The sequence below is a fragment of the Chanodichthys erythropterus genome, chromosome 3, assembly GCF_024489055.1.
Source record: "Chanodichthys erythropterus isolate Z2021 chromosome 3, ASM2448905v1, whole genome shotgun sequence".
In the NCBI taxonomy this organism is placed as follows: domain Eukaryota; kingdom Metazoa; phylum Chordata; class Actinopteri; order Cypriniformes; family Xenocyprididae; genus Chanodichthys; species Chanodichthys erythropterus.
This window is the reverse complement of record NC_090223.1, coordinates 31394905-31411196: the sequence shown is the minus strand read 5'-3', so window position 1 is coordinate 31411196 and position 16292 is coordinate 31394905. Positions and strand designations below refer to the sequence as shown.

Here is a 16292-nt window from a genome sequence, read left to right as displayed (position 1 = left end):
CATGTTGCCTGGAGGCAACACCGTACCATAGAGGGTCAATGCGTTTTGTGCACATTTTCAGCGGCACATCATCAGAAACCACCTACTGCCTTGATCAGTATAATCAAAGATACATCTACATACATGAATGATTTTTATTTATTTATGTCCTCTTGAAAAAATTGTATTTAAAATAAAATAAATAGTAAAATATAGGCATTGCGCATGTAATTATTTTATTCATTTCATAGCACCTTATTTTAATACAATTTTATTATATTTTGTTATTTTAATATTGTATGTTTCCTTTATTTGTCATTAGTTGTTTTGTGTTTAACGCTTTGGCAATATTGTATATGTAAACACAATCATGCCAATAAAGTACTTCAAAACTGAAATTGAAAAAGGGCAGTGCAGTTCTTTACAGTCAGGATCACAAATGAGCACAAACACAGAGAGTCCTGTTTCTGGAGAAGAGGTCTTGCCAAATATATAAATATATATAAAATGTATTATTATTGTTTTATGTTGTTATTGTTTTTATTAACATAATCCCTTATTTTATTTTTTGCTTTTCACGCGTATATTGATGCTTTGTTCAAATGTTATGTAAAACGATAGACTGTAAAAAGCACGCGACGACCCTCTCAAAATGGCAGTTATCGTCGACCATGCAGACAAATCACTTCCTACTTTTTGACCAATTGCAGTCCTCCGTCGACCCTACGCAATTTTACCGGGAAAACGGATGTTGCTCGTGTCCGGTGGAAACTGACATTCAACACTGAGAAGTGGCGGGAGATTTATCAAGTGCACAAATGGAGTAAGAGAGCTCGAGCTGGAATAAAAGGTGAAAGATTATGTATTTGTACCGTGGCTAGAGTTCCCCTCAATATCTTAGATTGTTTGTTGCAGCTCATCTTGCGCTGTTTCATGAATTTCTGGCTGCTTTTGTTGTTTACATATTGCTAACATGTTCTGCTGCGTTTCTTGTTTGTCCAGTTCGCCTTGTATATTATTTAATACGCAACGTGAAAATAAACAGCATGAGCTTGAATCATGTTTATGCGATGTCATTGTTGCTTTATATGTTTCTTTCGATTGCTGAATTACCAGTCACAGTTAATTGTAGGGAAAGTGCACGTGTGCGCAAAAGTTTAACAATAGGCCTATAACTTGTGTACATTGCTTGGTATACAAAATAAGAATGCTTATGCACAAGACATTTCAATAACGCTATAGACTAAAAAAACATGTAAATGAACGGCAAGAATGCATTGGAGGTATTCGGTTTTTCAGTAGGAAAGGTGTCATCTAAGTGGCCCCTAAAGTAATATTTAACAATTTTTACAACGGAAGTGAATCAAAAACCAACTTTAGCTCGATAATAATTTTCCTGTTGTCACTGTGAAGCTGCTTTGAAACGATATGTATTGTGAAAAGCGCTATATAAATGAAGACGACTTGACTTTAGTAACCCCGCCCCTTTATGTAAATGATGTTGTAGCGCTGTCAGGCGCTCCATTTTAATGTTATTGTTCTGCGTTTTGTTTTGATGTTATTCTTTAGTTTTGAGACGTTGAGCTGAGAGTTTAATCACGTGACGTGCGCTAAATCTTATATACATACTCTATAAATAGTTTGTTATATAGCCTACATATTCTGTATCCCACACATATTCAGTTGACAGGATGTAAGTGATCGTTTGTGGTGGTGGAAAACCTTCTAAAGATTCAGGATGTTTGTAAGTGTTTAATTTGCTCATAAACAGTTGAAACACTGTGAAAAACTTGGGTGTTGTGATTCTGCCTTTAAATTTGACAGATTAATGCTGTAATTAAATCTATTTTTTCTAATTAAGACGCTTATCTAAGGCTGAGAGTTTTCTAACATTTGCAGAGTTTGAGAGAGTGATCCATTCGTTTATTTCATCGAGACTTGACGACTATTGTAATTCTCTTTATATTGGAACGAGACAATCCAATATTAGTCGTCTTCACATGGTCCAAAATGCAGCAGCCAGGCTGTTGACTGGAACATGGAAATTTAATCATATTTGCCCAATATTACAAGCATTGCACTGGCTGCCACTTTGTTATAGGATTGATTTTAAAATCCTGCTTTTTATTTTTAAAGCCCTGAATGGATCAGCTCCAAAATATCTCTCTGAACTTTTGATATTAAATAACTCTGCTAGATCATTAAGGTCATCTAATCAAAGACTGAAAGACTTAAGATGAGGAGTGACCGTGCTTTTTCTATTATTGGTCCAAAATTGTGGAATAGTCTTCCTCTATCTTTAAGACTAGTATCCACAAAGTCTGAATTTAAAGGTGCCCTAGAATCAAAAATTTATTTTATCTTGGCATAGTTGAATAACAAGAGTTCAGTACATGGAAATGACATACAGTGAGTCTCAAACTCCATTGTTTCCTCCTCCTTATATACATGTCATTTGTTTAAAAAACTTCCGGAACACATGCGGATCTAAACATAACACCGACTGTTACGTAACAGCCGGGATCATTAATATGTATGACCCCAATATTTGCATATATGCCAGCCCATGTTCAAGGTATTAGACAAGGAAAGGCAGTATTAACGTCTGGATCTGTGAACAACAGCGAAAAATGGCAGATGGAGCAACAATAACTGACATGATTCATGATATCATGATATTTTTAGTGATATTTGTAAATTGTCTTTCTAAATGTTTCGTTAACATATTGTTAATGTACTGTTAAATGTGGTTAAAGTTACCATCGTTTCTTACTGTATTCACGGAGACAAGAGCCGTCGTTATTTTCATTTTTAAACACTTGCAGTCTGTATAATTCATAAACACAACTTCATTCTTTATAAATCTCTCCAACAGTGTAGAATTAGCCGTTAGCCACAGAGCATAGCCTCAAACTCATACAGAATCAAACGTAAACATCAAAATAAATACTTTACTCACATAATTCGAAGCATGCATGACAAACTTGTAATGACATGACAAATGGATCTTGTTAAGATCCATTTGAGGGTTATATTAGCTGTGTGAACTTTGTAAATGCACTGTAATATAGTCGAGAGCTCGTGTGGCAGGGAGCTCGCGATTTAAAGGGGCGGCGCTGCCAAAATCAGTGTATAGTTAATGATGCCCCAAAATAGGCAGTTAAAAAAATTAATTAAAAAAATCTATGTGGTATTTTGAGCTGAAACTTCAGACACATTCAGGGGACACCTTAGACTTATATTACAGCTTGTGAAAAAGCATTCTTGGGCACCTTTAAATCTAAGTTGAAAACTTACCTTTTCTCTCAGGCCTTCAACTGTATTTGATTTTTAAAAAATTTTTTAAACGTTGATTTTTAAAGATTTATTTCAAATTAGTGTTTCCGATGTAAACTCCCTTTATTATTGCTTTTGCGTTTTTTTTATTGATTTATTTGTCCTCTTGTACAGCACAATGGCCAACTACTGTTGTGCTTATTGTGCTATATAAATAAAATTTTGATTGATTGATTGATTGATTGATTGATTGATTGATTGATTGAAATTGCTTTTGCAAGGCTGCTTCAGAATGGACTTCAAAAGGCGCAATGGAGGCCCTGGATTGGGCGGGGCTTCACAGGCCAAGAAGGGGAAAATGAGCACAGAGTGGGAGGATAGTCCCTCCCAGTTTGAAGAGGAACTTGCTCTATTTGATGAAATGGAGATGGAGGTGGAGTCAGGGGAGGGGCAAGCTGGCCATGATGTCATTCCAGTGGGTAAGTATGTTTTGTCTGTTTTTTTAATTAATTAAATTAATTTTTTTATTACTATACACAACAAATATCTGGTAAAAAGCTTCTACTCATGGGATGCTTCTCATTTCACATTTGTGCATCCTCGTTTCCTTTCATCGTGTCTCAGCTCCACCCCCCATAGGATGTGAGTGAAGGATGCAAGGAAAGAAAAGAGGACGGAGGAATCAAAGGAAATGTTATTTGTATATTGGAATGTTCTTGATCACTTGAGCATCACTTCAAAGCATCATCAGTTGTGCTCAAGGGATCTGCCGTCATGTTGTTAAAGTTTGGTTATTTAAACACAGGATTCCCCGTTGAAATATGGGAGATGTAAAAATTCATTTAAACTGCAAAAGTAAAGCATACATTTAAATTATTCTCGACGAGAAAGACTTCCTCTAAGGGTACACCTGTGTATCCTCGCTCATAGCTCCTCGGGAAGCCTCCTCACTCCTCGTTCCTCGCCTCCTCGTGATGCAGTTAGAGAACTGAAATGTCCTACAAGATGGCTGAGTTCGATCAGTTTCTGGGTCACAGGCACAGGATGTAGGAGGGAGGAAGCATTAATTTGAGCATTGAGAAGCACCCATAGTATTGCACCTTGGATCTGAATTTTCCAAGATTATATGGTTAATTTTCTTTTATATTTCCAGTTTTGGAGAATAATTCTTTTCACAGACTGTTTTTGTCTTTTTTATTTTATTCTTTACATTACTTGCTAACTCTTGACCTCAACATGATCTACACTCTTTTGCTCAGGTGACTTATTCTCTGCTGATCTTAATCCACGTTGGAAACGACCCCATGCACCGCCTCTTCAACCAAACTCAGACAGACTAATTTTCCAGCAGATAGACCTGGATTACTACCTGGGTGAGACACACATGCTCTCTCGCAAATGCACACATAAAAATCCATGATTTCATCCAGACCTCTTCCTCAACGTGCTGTCGTCTGGTGTTTAGGATCTGCGGTAGCAGGTATGCCTGGGCAGGTACAGGGCAAAGTGCCCATAGTGCGCATGTTTGGTGTGACGGACAGTGGAAATAGCGTGTGCTGCCATGTTCATGGATTCGCCCCGTATTTCTATGTTCCTGCCCCCAATGGTGAGCCGCCAATTACAGGTTGCTTCTCATTGTCTTTGGGACATAGTAAGCACATCTTTCATGATTTCTGTCTCTTTCTCTCAGGTTTTACAAATGCAAACTTGGCCGAGTTTAAGAGAGAGCTGAATTCTGCTGTATTGAAGGACATGCGCTCCAATAAAGACAACATAGCAGTCACTGTGCTGGCAGTGGACATCACCAGAAAAGAAAGTAAGTGAATTTAGTGTAAACAGTGCTTCCCACAGGTTTGAAATATACTTGCGGTGGTAGCCGGGTGAAAAATCCTCCTATTACACACGGCACAAAAATGGTCTACTACATGTGACAAACAACAAATAATGTGTGATTTTTAACAGTATTTTTATTTATTGAAATTAATTTTAATTACATAGCATACTATTACATTTAATTATATACTAATATTATGCAAAATTACAGCATTTAAATGGTTCTCCTTTTGCTATGTTCTCCTTGCTGTCATATAGTGTCTCTCTCAGTGAATGGGACACAGATTTTACTACTAAAATTTTTATAATGAATAATATGTGTGTCAAATAATGTTCTTAGTCTTTTCTTCCTGTGGTGAAGACTACAGTAATTTACTATGAATTAAATGGAAATTAAATTTAAATAAAATAAAATTTAATTTATTGCGTAACCAAAATACCAATAATGCCCAAAAGAAAAAGAAAAAACAGTGTGTGACTTTTAATTATAAACAAGCCCGAAATACACTGGGACTCTTATTTTGAAATGTGTACACAATTTCAGGCTGATCCTTCAGATTCTTACAACCGTCTAAAACATTTTATATAAAGGTCATAAAGTAGACATTGTAATAATTAATTAGCTATATATATATATATACACACATTTGTTTTTTACATCAAATTGATGTCAATATTTTGTCCACACAATATTGACATCAATTTGACACATTTTTTGACATCCATTTGACGTCCACACACTGATGTCCAATTGATGTTGAAAAAATATATCAAATTGACAAAAAAAAAAAACAGGTCAAAAATGCAAATCAAACTGATATTCTTTCGACCACCAACATAACGACACAAAAGCAATGCAATGAAAGAAAAATACAAAGTTCTGTCTTGAAACTCTAAAAGGGCAGGCTAATAGGTCCTTAACTCAACTGCTCATAATCACATCATTATATTTATAGGACACTGATGATTGGTTCCTGCTGTATTAGTAGGCAATGAGCTTGCATGCTCAGTCTTCAAATACATGAGTAGCATTTGCCTTAAGCAGTGCAGCACGCTCTCAGAAACCCTCCACCCCCAACTCCACCTGTATAGATCTGCTATGGGTAATTCATGTACACTATATTGTACAGCAGCAGCATTTTTTGTATTTTTAATATATATAATGTTGTGACATCAAATTGACGTCAGTTTTTTACATTAATTTGAAGTCCATACACTGATGTCCAATGGATGTCGAAAAATGTCAAATTTACTTAAAAAAACAGGTCAAAATGCAAATCAAACTGATTTTTTCGACCACCAAAATAACGACATAAAAGCAATGCAATGAAAGAAAAATACAAAGTTCTGTCATGAAACTCTAAATGGGCAGGCTAATAGGTCCTTAACTCAACTGCTCGTAATCACATCCAGTGCTTCCCACACATAGACTTTACTTTATAATCATTTACACTCTATGATATTATTGCATCCTGTTAATGTACAAAAACACTGAGGTGCAAATAGTATCTGTAGTATTAATAGTATTACTATTTACTCTTATTGCAAATAACTGATATGAACATGGTGTAAATAGAATACATTGTTATTGCCACTTAGTGTAAATTACCGCTGCCAACATTTAAAGGTAGTGTAAATGAAACTGTTTGCATGACCCGTTTGTAACTGACTGGCTTTTCCATATTTGTCCTAAGGTATGTATCATTACCATGGAAACCGACCTCAGGACTTTCTGCGCATCACCATGGCGATGCCACGTCTGGTTGCCCCAGCGAAGCGTATCCTGGAGCAGGGCTTTAAATTTGCCAATTTTGGCACCCAGAGCTACCAGGCTTTTGAAGCCAACATTGACTTTGAAATCAGGTGCGTGTTTGTGTGTGCTCAAGTTACTGAAACTGGTGATTAGAGCTGCACGATTAATCAACAAAAGACTGCGATCTTGATTCAAAACTGGAAACAAAAACAAAAACATTGTGATTTTCAATTTATCCAGAATCGTGCAACTTTACTGGTGATGTGTAGTAGACATTGTTTGCTTGACCTGATCAAGTATGTAAGGTCTGCTGTATGTGCATGTGACGACAGGTTCATGGTGGACAGTGATGTTGTCGGTTGCTGCTGGATTGAGCTTCCAAAAGGGAAGTACAGGCTGAGGGAAGAGAGAAGTGAAGGACAGACAGATTCACAATACCCTGGAATGGTAAAAACAAACAAACAAACAAACAAAAACGGTCACTTAAGGCCTGATCCAATGATTTGGTGCTCATCTAGTGTGTCTTTATTTGACTTCTCTCTCAGGTTTCCCTGTGTCAGTATGAGGTGGATGTGGCATGGAATGATCTGGTCAGTCATCCAGCTGAAGGAGAATGGCAGAGGATCGCTCCACTCAGAGTCCTGAGCTTTGATATTGAGTGTGCTGGCAGAAAAGGTGTTTGTTTAGGCATCATACCTTCTGTTTCTGTTAGCTAAGCGTATTCTAAATTTGCTGCATTGTATGGTTTGGCGTCCCATAACACCATTTGGTAGAAAGTTGTGAAATTGGGCACACTGATATTAATATTTCATTTGGAAAGTTTGGAAACCATCAAACTCTTTAGTGTCCCCACAAGTTAAAATTGTCTTTTTTTTATTTTTAGTTAGCTTAAAAAAAAAAAAATCAAACGTTATTAATATTTTTTGTAGGGCTAGGACAATAAGTTGTTGCAATTAATCAACAAATGATTCTGGATAGAGTCTGATGCTGCGTCCCAATTCGCCTACTTATACTATGCCCTAAAAGTATGTACTCTTTTTGTGAACAAAAAGTACTTAGTTTTGAGTGTGTAGCAAAAGAGTAGACAAGCTTTGGGTCATACTATCACGTCATACAATTGCGTCTTTTCTCTCTGTCGCCTCCTGTCACCGTAAACTGGCCTGTCAATCATCTTACATCCTCCACATTTCATTTAGCTAATATCCTACCGTATATTGGAGAGAAATGCAGCACGTTGATCTGCAGTCGCGGGTCTTTCATGTGGAGAACTCTCCTCATATTAATGCATAATGATGCATTTAAAAGTTAATGGCCAATCAGATCTTTATAAAAGTCCACATTGGTATTTGCAGATGAAAAATAACACAGATAACATTAAATGAATATTTTCTATCAGGTTGAACTGATTATAAGTCACTCAAACCTCTCAGCATTGATCGTGCATATCCACCATGTTTTGTAGTTTAACACTTTTTATTCATGTTTGTAGTTCTGAACTGAATCCTCGCGCAATGATTTGTGGGCGATATTAGCCCTTATATTGTGCACGGGTCCACACTTCGAAAATCTACCGGAAATAGTAGACCATCCGGGGTCTTTTGGCATACTCTTTTCAACATACTATGCTTTGGGAGACACTTATTTTAATCTCGCATACTATTTAGGATGGATAGTATGGACGCTGGGTGAGATTTTCTGAAAGCATCGCGATTCTCTCTCGAATCAATTCTGAACTTAGTTTTTAACAGCGGATGGCACTGCGGGCTTTAGAAACAACCTATAAAATAATCCCTTCTATAAAATAATCATCCATAAAGTTCAAAAAGGTTGAAGCGAATTACAAGGGTGTTTGCAGTGGGCTGTTTACTTTAACCTTGTCATAAAAGCATTCTGAGGTGCAAGTGCATTCTCAGACTCAGCCGAACACACAAGCACTCTTCTTTGTGAGCATTTGAGCATGTGGTTAAAACTAGCTTAGAGCGCCATCTGCTGTTAAAAACTAAACTCAGAATCGATTCAAGAGAGAATCGCAATGAATTCGGAAAATCTCAGAATCGATGCAGAATCATTAATCGATTTATTGTCCCAGCCCTATTTTTTGGTATATCATTTGTTTAATCAAATTTTCTAAAAACAAATTTTAGACCATTGAAAACAAGCTGTAGTTTTTGTCACTTTTGTTGAATTTGTCCTACATCATTTTAGCGATTTTTGATATACCAAACCATTTGTCTTATATAATGCACTAGCAAACTAACATTAACATTGTGTGTCATTGCCACCATGTGCAATACGTAGGCCTGTTCTTGGTCTTGTAATTGCCTGCAAATAAAAGTATTATATTCTGCTGTGTAAGTAACTGAACTATTTGTGATACAGGTGTGTTTCCAGAGCCGGAGATAGACCCTGTGATTCAGATCGCCTCTATGGTGCAGCGTCAGGGAGAAAAGGAGCCATTTATCCGGACAGTCTTCACTTTACAGAACTGTGCCAGTATAGTGGGCTCCCAGATTCTCTGCTTTACTCAGGAGAAACAGCTACTGCAGGTATGCACTCACAGATTCTCCTACTATAATAAAACTGAAATGTTTACATGTGGGCTGCCCCCTAATAGTCGACTAAACGTTAAAAGCAGCTTGGTCAACTAAATTAGGAAGGTCACAAAAAAAAATAAAAAATACTCCTGTAGTGACAGATCATTAACATGGCTGGTCCATGCGGTAATATGTCAGGCAGAAAATCCAAAGTGTGGGAACATTTCGATATCTATCTATCTATCTATCTATCTATCTATCTATCTATCTATACATATACACACAAATATAATGTAAATAAATGTATATGTGCGATTTATCTCAGAGTTGGGCTGAGTTTGTGAGGACAGTGGATCCTGACATCATCACTGGCTACAATATCCAGAACTTTGACCTTCCATATCTCCTCAACAGAGCTGCAACCTTAAAGGTAAAGTGTTTTTGTATGTCTGTGGTGGAGAGTGAACACAAACCCAGTAGTGGCACATGTCAGAAAGGCTTTTTATTATAATTCGGGCAGGGGTATAGTAATTTGAGTCACTCGCCTTTCTGTCTCCATAGGTGAATTTATTCCCATATCTGGGCCGCGTGCGGGGCATCAAATCAGTTCTGAAAGACTCTAGCTTCCAGAGCAAGCAGATGGGCCGCAGAGAGAACAAAACCGTTAATATGGAGGGACGTGTGCAGTTTGACCTACTGCAGGTATGCACGCTTAAACTCAGACTTTTTATATTGTGCCATCAGATGATTCATTACTGTTCATGATGTAACTCACCCAGATTTTCTTCTGTTGTGTAGGTGTTGCTGAGGGATTATAAACTGCGCTCTTACACACTAAACGCCGTCAGTTTCCATTTTCTGCAGGAGCAGAAGGAGGATGTGCAGCATTCCATCATCACAGATCTACAGGTGCAGCCAATCAGATCTCTGTTCTACACTTATAGCCAATCAGATCCCTCAACTCCATCTTAAGACATCTGAAGTCCAGTAAACTCTCAGTGAAATTGTGTCTTTCCTCCCTCTTTATATTTGATTAGAATGGGAATGAGCAGACCCGCAGGCGTTTGGCTGTATACTGTTTGAAGGATGCGTATCTGCCCCTGCGCTTGCTGCAGAAGTTGATGTGCGTCATTAATTACATGGAAATGGCCAGAGTAACTGGGGTGCCCCTGACTTACCTGCTCTCTCGCGGACAGCAGATTAAAGTGGTTTCACAGCTCCTGAGACAGGTCTGTGCATGCCTCACTGTAACACATGTTAATGTAACAAACCTAGTCAACATTGTGCTTTAATGTGCATGGTTTAATGATTGTTTTATTGTGTAGGCTATGAAGCAGGATCTGGTGATGCCAGTGGTGAGGACAGAGGGAGGGGAGGACTACACTGGAGCCACTGTCATCGAACCAGAGAAAGGGTTTGTTCCCACTTTTGTGTTCAAATTCCATTCTCAAATCAGAGAATAAGTAAATTGCATATCATGAGTTCTAGTAAAAAAAGCAGCCATTAAAAAAGTACTTAAACATGCTACTCTTCAAAAGTTTGGGGTCAGCAAGAATTTTGTTAAGAAATTAACTTTTATTCAGCAAGGACGCATTCAATTGATCAAAAAAAGATGTGCGGTTTAAAAAGATTATCTATTCATCAAAGAATCCTGAAAAAAATCTATCTTGGTTTTTCAGCATTGATAATAAAATGTTTCTCGAGCAGCAAATCATCATAGAATGATTTCTGAAGGATTATGTGACACTGAAGACTGGAGTAATGATTCTGAAAATTCAGCTTTGACATCTTAGGAATAAAATACATTTCAAAATATATTAAACATATTTAAAATTGTACACAATATTACTTCAAATTATTACATTTTTACTGTATTTTGTATCAAATAAATCAAAATGCAGCCTTGATTAACATAAGAGACTTCTTTCAAAAACATTTAAAAAATCTTACTGACCCCAGACTTTTTAACAGTAGTGTAAATAAAAGTACTTAAGGCAGAATTATTTTTTAAAAAATAAATAAATAAATTCTAGTACGTGACAACAGATTCTTGCAGTTGTTTTCTGATAGTTAATAAAAACAAAATTGACATTAAGTCAGATGTTGGTACTATGTAATGTTGTGAAAATGCAATTATGAGATGGAGAAAATTAAAGCAACATTTAAATTTTACAGATGATTCACATTGTGGATGATTCACAAATGCAGAAGCTGTGTGTGTATGTGTTTACAGGTATTACAGTGTTCCTATAGCAACTCTGGATTTCTCCTCACTGTATCCCTCCATCATGATGGCTCACAATTTATGTTACACTACACTCCTGCAGAAGGGCCAGGTGGACAAACTGGGGTGAGAGGAGTGTTTGTGTATATCATGTGATGTATTTTTCTTTGATTTGCATGGGTTTTATTAATTTTAATTATGATGTACTCCATTTTGTGACTAATTAAAGCTGTACTTCTTTGTGTGTGCGTGTGTTTTTAGTCTGTCTCCAGAAGATTTTATCAAGACCCCCACAGGTGATCTGTTTGTGAAGAGCTCTGTGAGGAAGGGCCTTCTCCCTGAGATCCTGGAAAACCTGCTGGGGGCCAGGAAAAGGTGAACATATCAGCAAAAAAAAGAGAATAAATGAAGATTAAATAAATGTTTTATGTTCAATGCCAAATAGACCCATTAAATCAAAACCAAACCCATTATTTGTTGTGCCTCTAGAGCGAAGGCAGAACTGAAGAAAGAGACGGACCCCTTTAAAAAACAGGTGCTAGACGGAAGGCAGTTGGCTTTGAAGATCAGTGCGAACTCAGTGTACGGGTTCACCGGGGCTCAGGTGGGCAAACTGCCCTGTCTTGAGATCTCACAGGTCAGTTTCAGCACTCACACAAGGATAAATATTGTCAGCTTTAGACAGAGATGCTTTAATTTTTTCTCTTTCATTGTAGAGCGTCACAGGCTTTGGTAGGCAGATGATTGAACAGACCAAACAGCTTGTGGAATCAAGATACATAGTCTCTAATGGCTACCAGGCAGATGCAAAGGTATTTAATCGCATAAATGTTTTTTTTTTTGCCTTCATTTCAATGCACTGAAAACATGCAATGATGCAAATCAAATGTGTTTTAGGTCATCTACGGAGATACAGACTCTGTGATGGTGAAACTAGGTGTGGCCACGGTGCAGGACGCAATGAATCTGGGAAGGGAGGCAGCTGATTGGGTCTCCTCCCACTTCGTTCCACCAATCAAATTAGAGTTTGAGAAGGTACAGGAAGCAGGCCAAGATTTCATAACAGAAGCCATCTAATATTATGATGATAACACTTTACAATTAGGTTCCATTGGTTAACTACATCAGTTAAAATGAACTAACAATGCAAAATACTTATGAAGCAGTTATTAATCTTAGTTAATGTTTATTTCCGCATTTACTAAAACTTTATTAAAATCAAAAGTTGTATCTTAAGATTTTTTAATGGACCTGGGCTAACATGAACCAACAATGAACAGTTGTATTTTTATTAACTAATAAATACTATAACAAATGCATTGCTTTTTGTTAGTTAATATTAGTTATTGCATTAACTAAAGAGACTTTTATGACCATTCTTAATAACCTCAATAGATAATAACCTCTCATTTACACTTTTTCAGGTTTATTACCCTTATCTGTTGATCAATAAAAAGCGGTATGCCGGGCTGTATTTCTCTTCCAATGCGGAGCATCATGATAAGATGGATTGCAAAGGAATAGAGACTGTCAGACGAGACAACTGCCCTCTAGTGGCCAACCTTATCAACACATGCCTCCAAAACATCCTCATTGACAGGTACAAGCATTGCCACACTCAGAAAACCACCATGCACTCAGAAACGCAACAGTGACGCACAAACTAGCATGTGTAATAGTGAAGACATGACTCTACGAGCCTTAATAAAAGCCTTTTTTGTTTGTTTTGATGGCAACACCGTTCATATACCAACATGCACATTAATTCACATGACTAATAATGTGCTTTGTGTTTCAGAGACCCTGATGGAGCAGTAGCCCATGCTAAAGAGGTGATCTCTGACCTTCTGTGTAACCGCATTGACATCAGTCAGCTGGTCATAACTAAAGAGCTGACACGCACAGCACAGGAGTATGCCGGCAAACAGGCCCACGTCGAACTAGCTGAGAGGTGCGTGTGTGTGTGTTCTTATTATCTTGACTGTGATTTTTATACCTGCAATTCATACAAAATGTGCCATTCTGACTTTGAAATAGGCCGTTCTCATGATACATGGAAATCCGAGGATACATGCAAATCTGAGAAGTTTTCAAAAATGAATACATATCTGAAGAGAAACTGTCTTCAGAAAAGTTTTGATGGCTTTATAAAACTGTGTTTATAAGCGAAGCACTGCTTTGTGTAGCGGGGTAACCACTATATTTCTGCTTTTCCATAAGCTCCACCTACTGCTACCTACAGAGTGAATTTGCATTTTCTTTCAGTCCATGTTATTAACATACAGGAGCGACTTTAGATTTTTCTAGCTGAAAAGTCCTTGATAATGTCCAATTTATAAAATCAAAATTTTGGGAACATTACTCGCGATGTACATTTAGTTGTTTTTATACCATGGGCAGTTTTGGAATGACCATTGGCTGTTTACACTGTCATTGTTTGGAATTGACATCCGCATTAGTGATTCTTGAAATATCCTGTTCACAGAGCAGCTCACAATAGTGTCTTGTAATACTGTCTGTATGAACATGCAGCGGGATCTATCGACTGAAACTGTAGTGACAGTAACTAAAGCAATATCAAATATGGAGACATGGATAAAATTTTAAAGTCTTTTCACACGACAAAAGTGAGGCACAAATTCATCTGTCAAATTAACCGGCAGCAGCTTTGATAAGGTCATAGTGATGAGCATTTGATTTGTGCGGAGACAACATTTTATAAATCTTTTTATTTCTGGCAAATCTTGTTTTAATTTTTTTAATTAATAGTTTTTGTAGTAATTCTACAGTTAAAAATTTTACCATAGATATTGTTGCTACATAAACAACTTGTACTTCTATTCTAAAATCAGAATTTTCAGAAACAAGTTAATCTTCTTATTCCAAGAATTTTTTTTGCTGATTCCAAGAAGTCTTCCTGCAGCATGGAGTTTTCAGGAATGGAATTACTTGCGCATATAATCACTTTCCACCAACATGGGTTTTAGGATGCGGAAGCGTGATGCCGGTAGCGCTCCAAACCTCGGCGATCGAGTTCCGTATGTGATCATCAAAGCAGCAAAGGGAGTGGCGGCATATATGAAATCAGAGGTCAGTATTGTGTATTATCTGTTTTGATGTGGCTGATTTTCTTGACTGTATTTATAACTGCTGAGTTGTGTATCTCAGGACCCCATCTATGTGCTGGAGAACAACATCCCTATAGACACACAGTACTACCTGGAGCAGCAGCTTTCCAAGCCTTTACTGCGCATCTTTGAGCCCATACTGGGCGAGAGCAAAGCTGAGAGTGTGCTACTGAGTGAGTATCATCAATTAAGCTTACAACTAATGGATGTTTAAAGCTGGCATGGCATGAAATGAAAATGAACAGCAGTCTTCTCTCTGTTGTATGCTGGACTTCTCTAATCATTTTTGGTTTACAAGTGCAATCACATTAACTGAATTTCAAGGGTAGATATTGACAATAAGACATTTGTGTAGCGATATGAAGTGAAACTCCCACAGATCAGCATCACTAACTTGAAACTGTTGCAAAATCTGCACCGAGATCTTTCACCATCACGTAGAATTCTTGACTGTGTGGTTTCCTACTGAAATGACTGGATTTTGCTTGTGAAAATTCACAGACAGTAAATGTGTGACTGCACTTTAAGTGAGTCAGATATTAGTGAAAGTAAAACGTCTTTCTATTGTTCAGCTGATGATAAACATGTTTGTTTCAGAGGGAGATCACACACGCTGTAAGACAGTCTTGACATCCAGGGTTGGTGGTCTCATGGCTTTCGCTCAGAAACGAAGCACTTGCATTGGCTGCAGAGCTGTGCTCAAAACTGATGGTATGTAAAATGTGTGTTTTGGGCAAAACTGGAGCTTCAGTATGACCGCAAATCACAAAACTCTACATCTGATGTTTTTTCTCTCTACAGCGGCTGTATGCGACTTCTGCAAAAAGAAAGAGTCGGAGCTTTATCAGAAAGAGGTGTGTTTTTTATATATATATATATAAATAAACAAATCCTAGCAAAATCATCTTCCTAAGTGAAGCAAAAGATGTTCTTACTGTTGCTGAAGATTGTCCATGTGTGTCTTTTAGATTGCTCATCTGTCAACACTAGAGGAGAAATTCTCTCGCCTGTGGACTCAATGTCAACGCTGTCAAGGTTCACTGCATGAAGACGTGCTTTGTACCAGGTGTCTACACACATATGCACGTTAGGCCTATGCAATATGTTGAATATACACTATATATTTTGAATTATTTTGTTGGCGATGGTGAATATACCAGTGGTTATGTAACATTTTTGTTTTCTCTCTTTCAGTCGAGACTGCCCCATCTTTTACATGAGGAAGAAAGTCCAGAAAGATTTAGACGATCAGGAGAAGCTCATTTCCCGTTTTGGCTGGTGAAGGATGGGGATTTTTCCTCTTTTTGCCTTTAACTCTCTCAACATTCATTCATTATCTTACCTCAGTGAAGGAGTCTGTCACACTCCAGATTGTAAAGAATCTATATTTTCTAGTGGTTGAATAAATAAAAAAAATGCATTTTGTAAAATGGTTGTTTTCTTCTCTTGTCCGATTCAACATTATACTTATTTTTTTTTCATTTAAAACCATATACAGGTTTTAAGTGTAATTAAAACATATAATTCAAATCAAATTCAAGACATGGACATAACTATTGTCAATT

General features: G+C 37.3%; 1 protein-coding gene across 2 annotated transcripts; it reads left to right on the top strand.

Moving 5' to 3' along the window:
* The first annotated feature begins 740 nt into the window (after positions 1 to 740).
* On the top strand, positions 741 to 16134 carry pold1 (polymerase (DNA directed), delta 1, catalytic subunit). Of its 2 annotated transcripts, none has more exons than XM_067381790.1 (27): positions 741 to 829; positions 3537 to 3734; positions 4515 to 4628; positions 4721 to 4861; positions 4946 to 5071; positions 6783 to 6951; positions 7174 to 7288; positions 7387 to 7516; positions 9221 to 9387; positions 9701 to 9805; positions 9937 to 10077; positions 10174 to 10284; positions 10413 to 10604; positions 10701 to 10789; positions 11609 to 11725; positions 11861 to 11974; positions 12089 to 12236; positions 12316 to 12411; positions 12497 to 12634; positions 13024 to 13199; positions 13398 to 13550; positions 14587 to 14689; positions 14768 to 14900; positions 15325 to 15438; positions 15529 to 15581; positions 15696 to 15793; positions 15922 to 16134. In XM_067381790.1, the coding sequence occupies exons 2-27, from the start codon at positions 3548 to 3550 to the stop codon at positions 16007 to 16009; spliced, it is 3318 nt and encodes a 1105-aa protein (XP_067237891.1). In that variant the 5' UTR covers positions 741 to 829; positions 3537 to 3547; the 3' UTR covers positions 16010 to 16134. The 2 variants fall into 2 exon arrangements, with proteins under 2 accessions (XP_067237891.1, XP_067237890.1); XM_067381789.1 differs by lacking the exon at positions 741 to 829 and adding an exon at positions 1520 to 1723.
* The last annotated feature ends 158 nt before the right edge of the window (positions 16135 to 16292 follow it).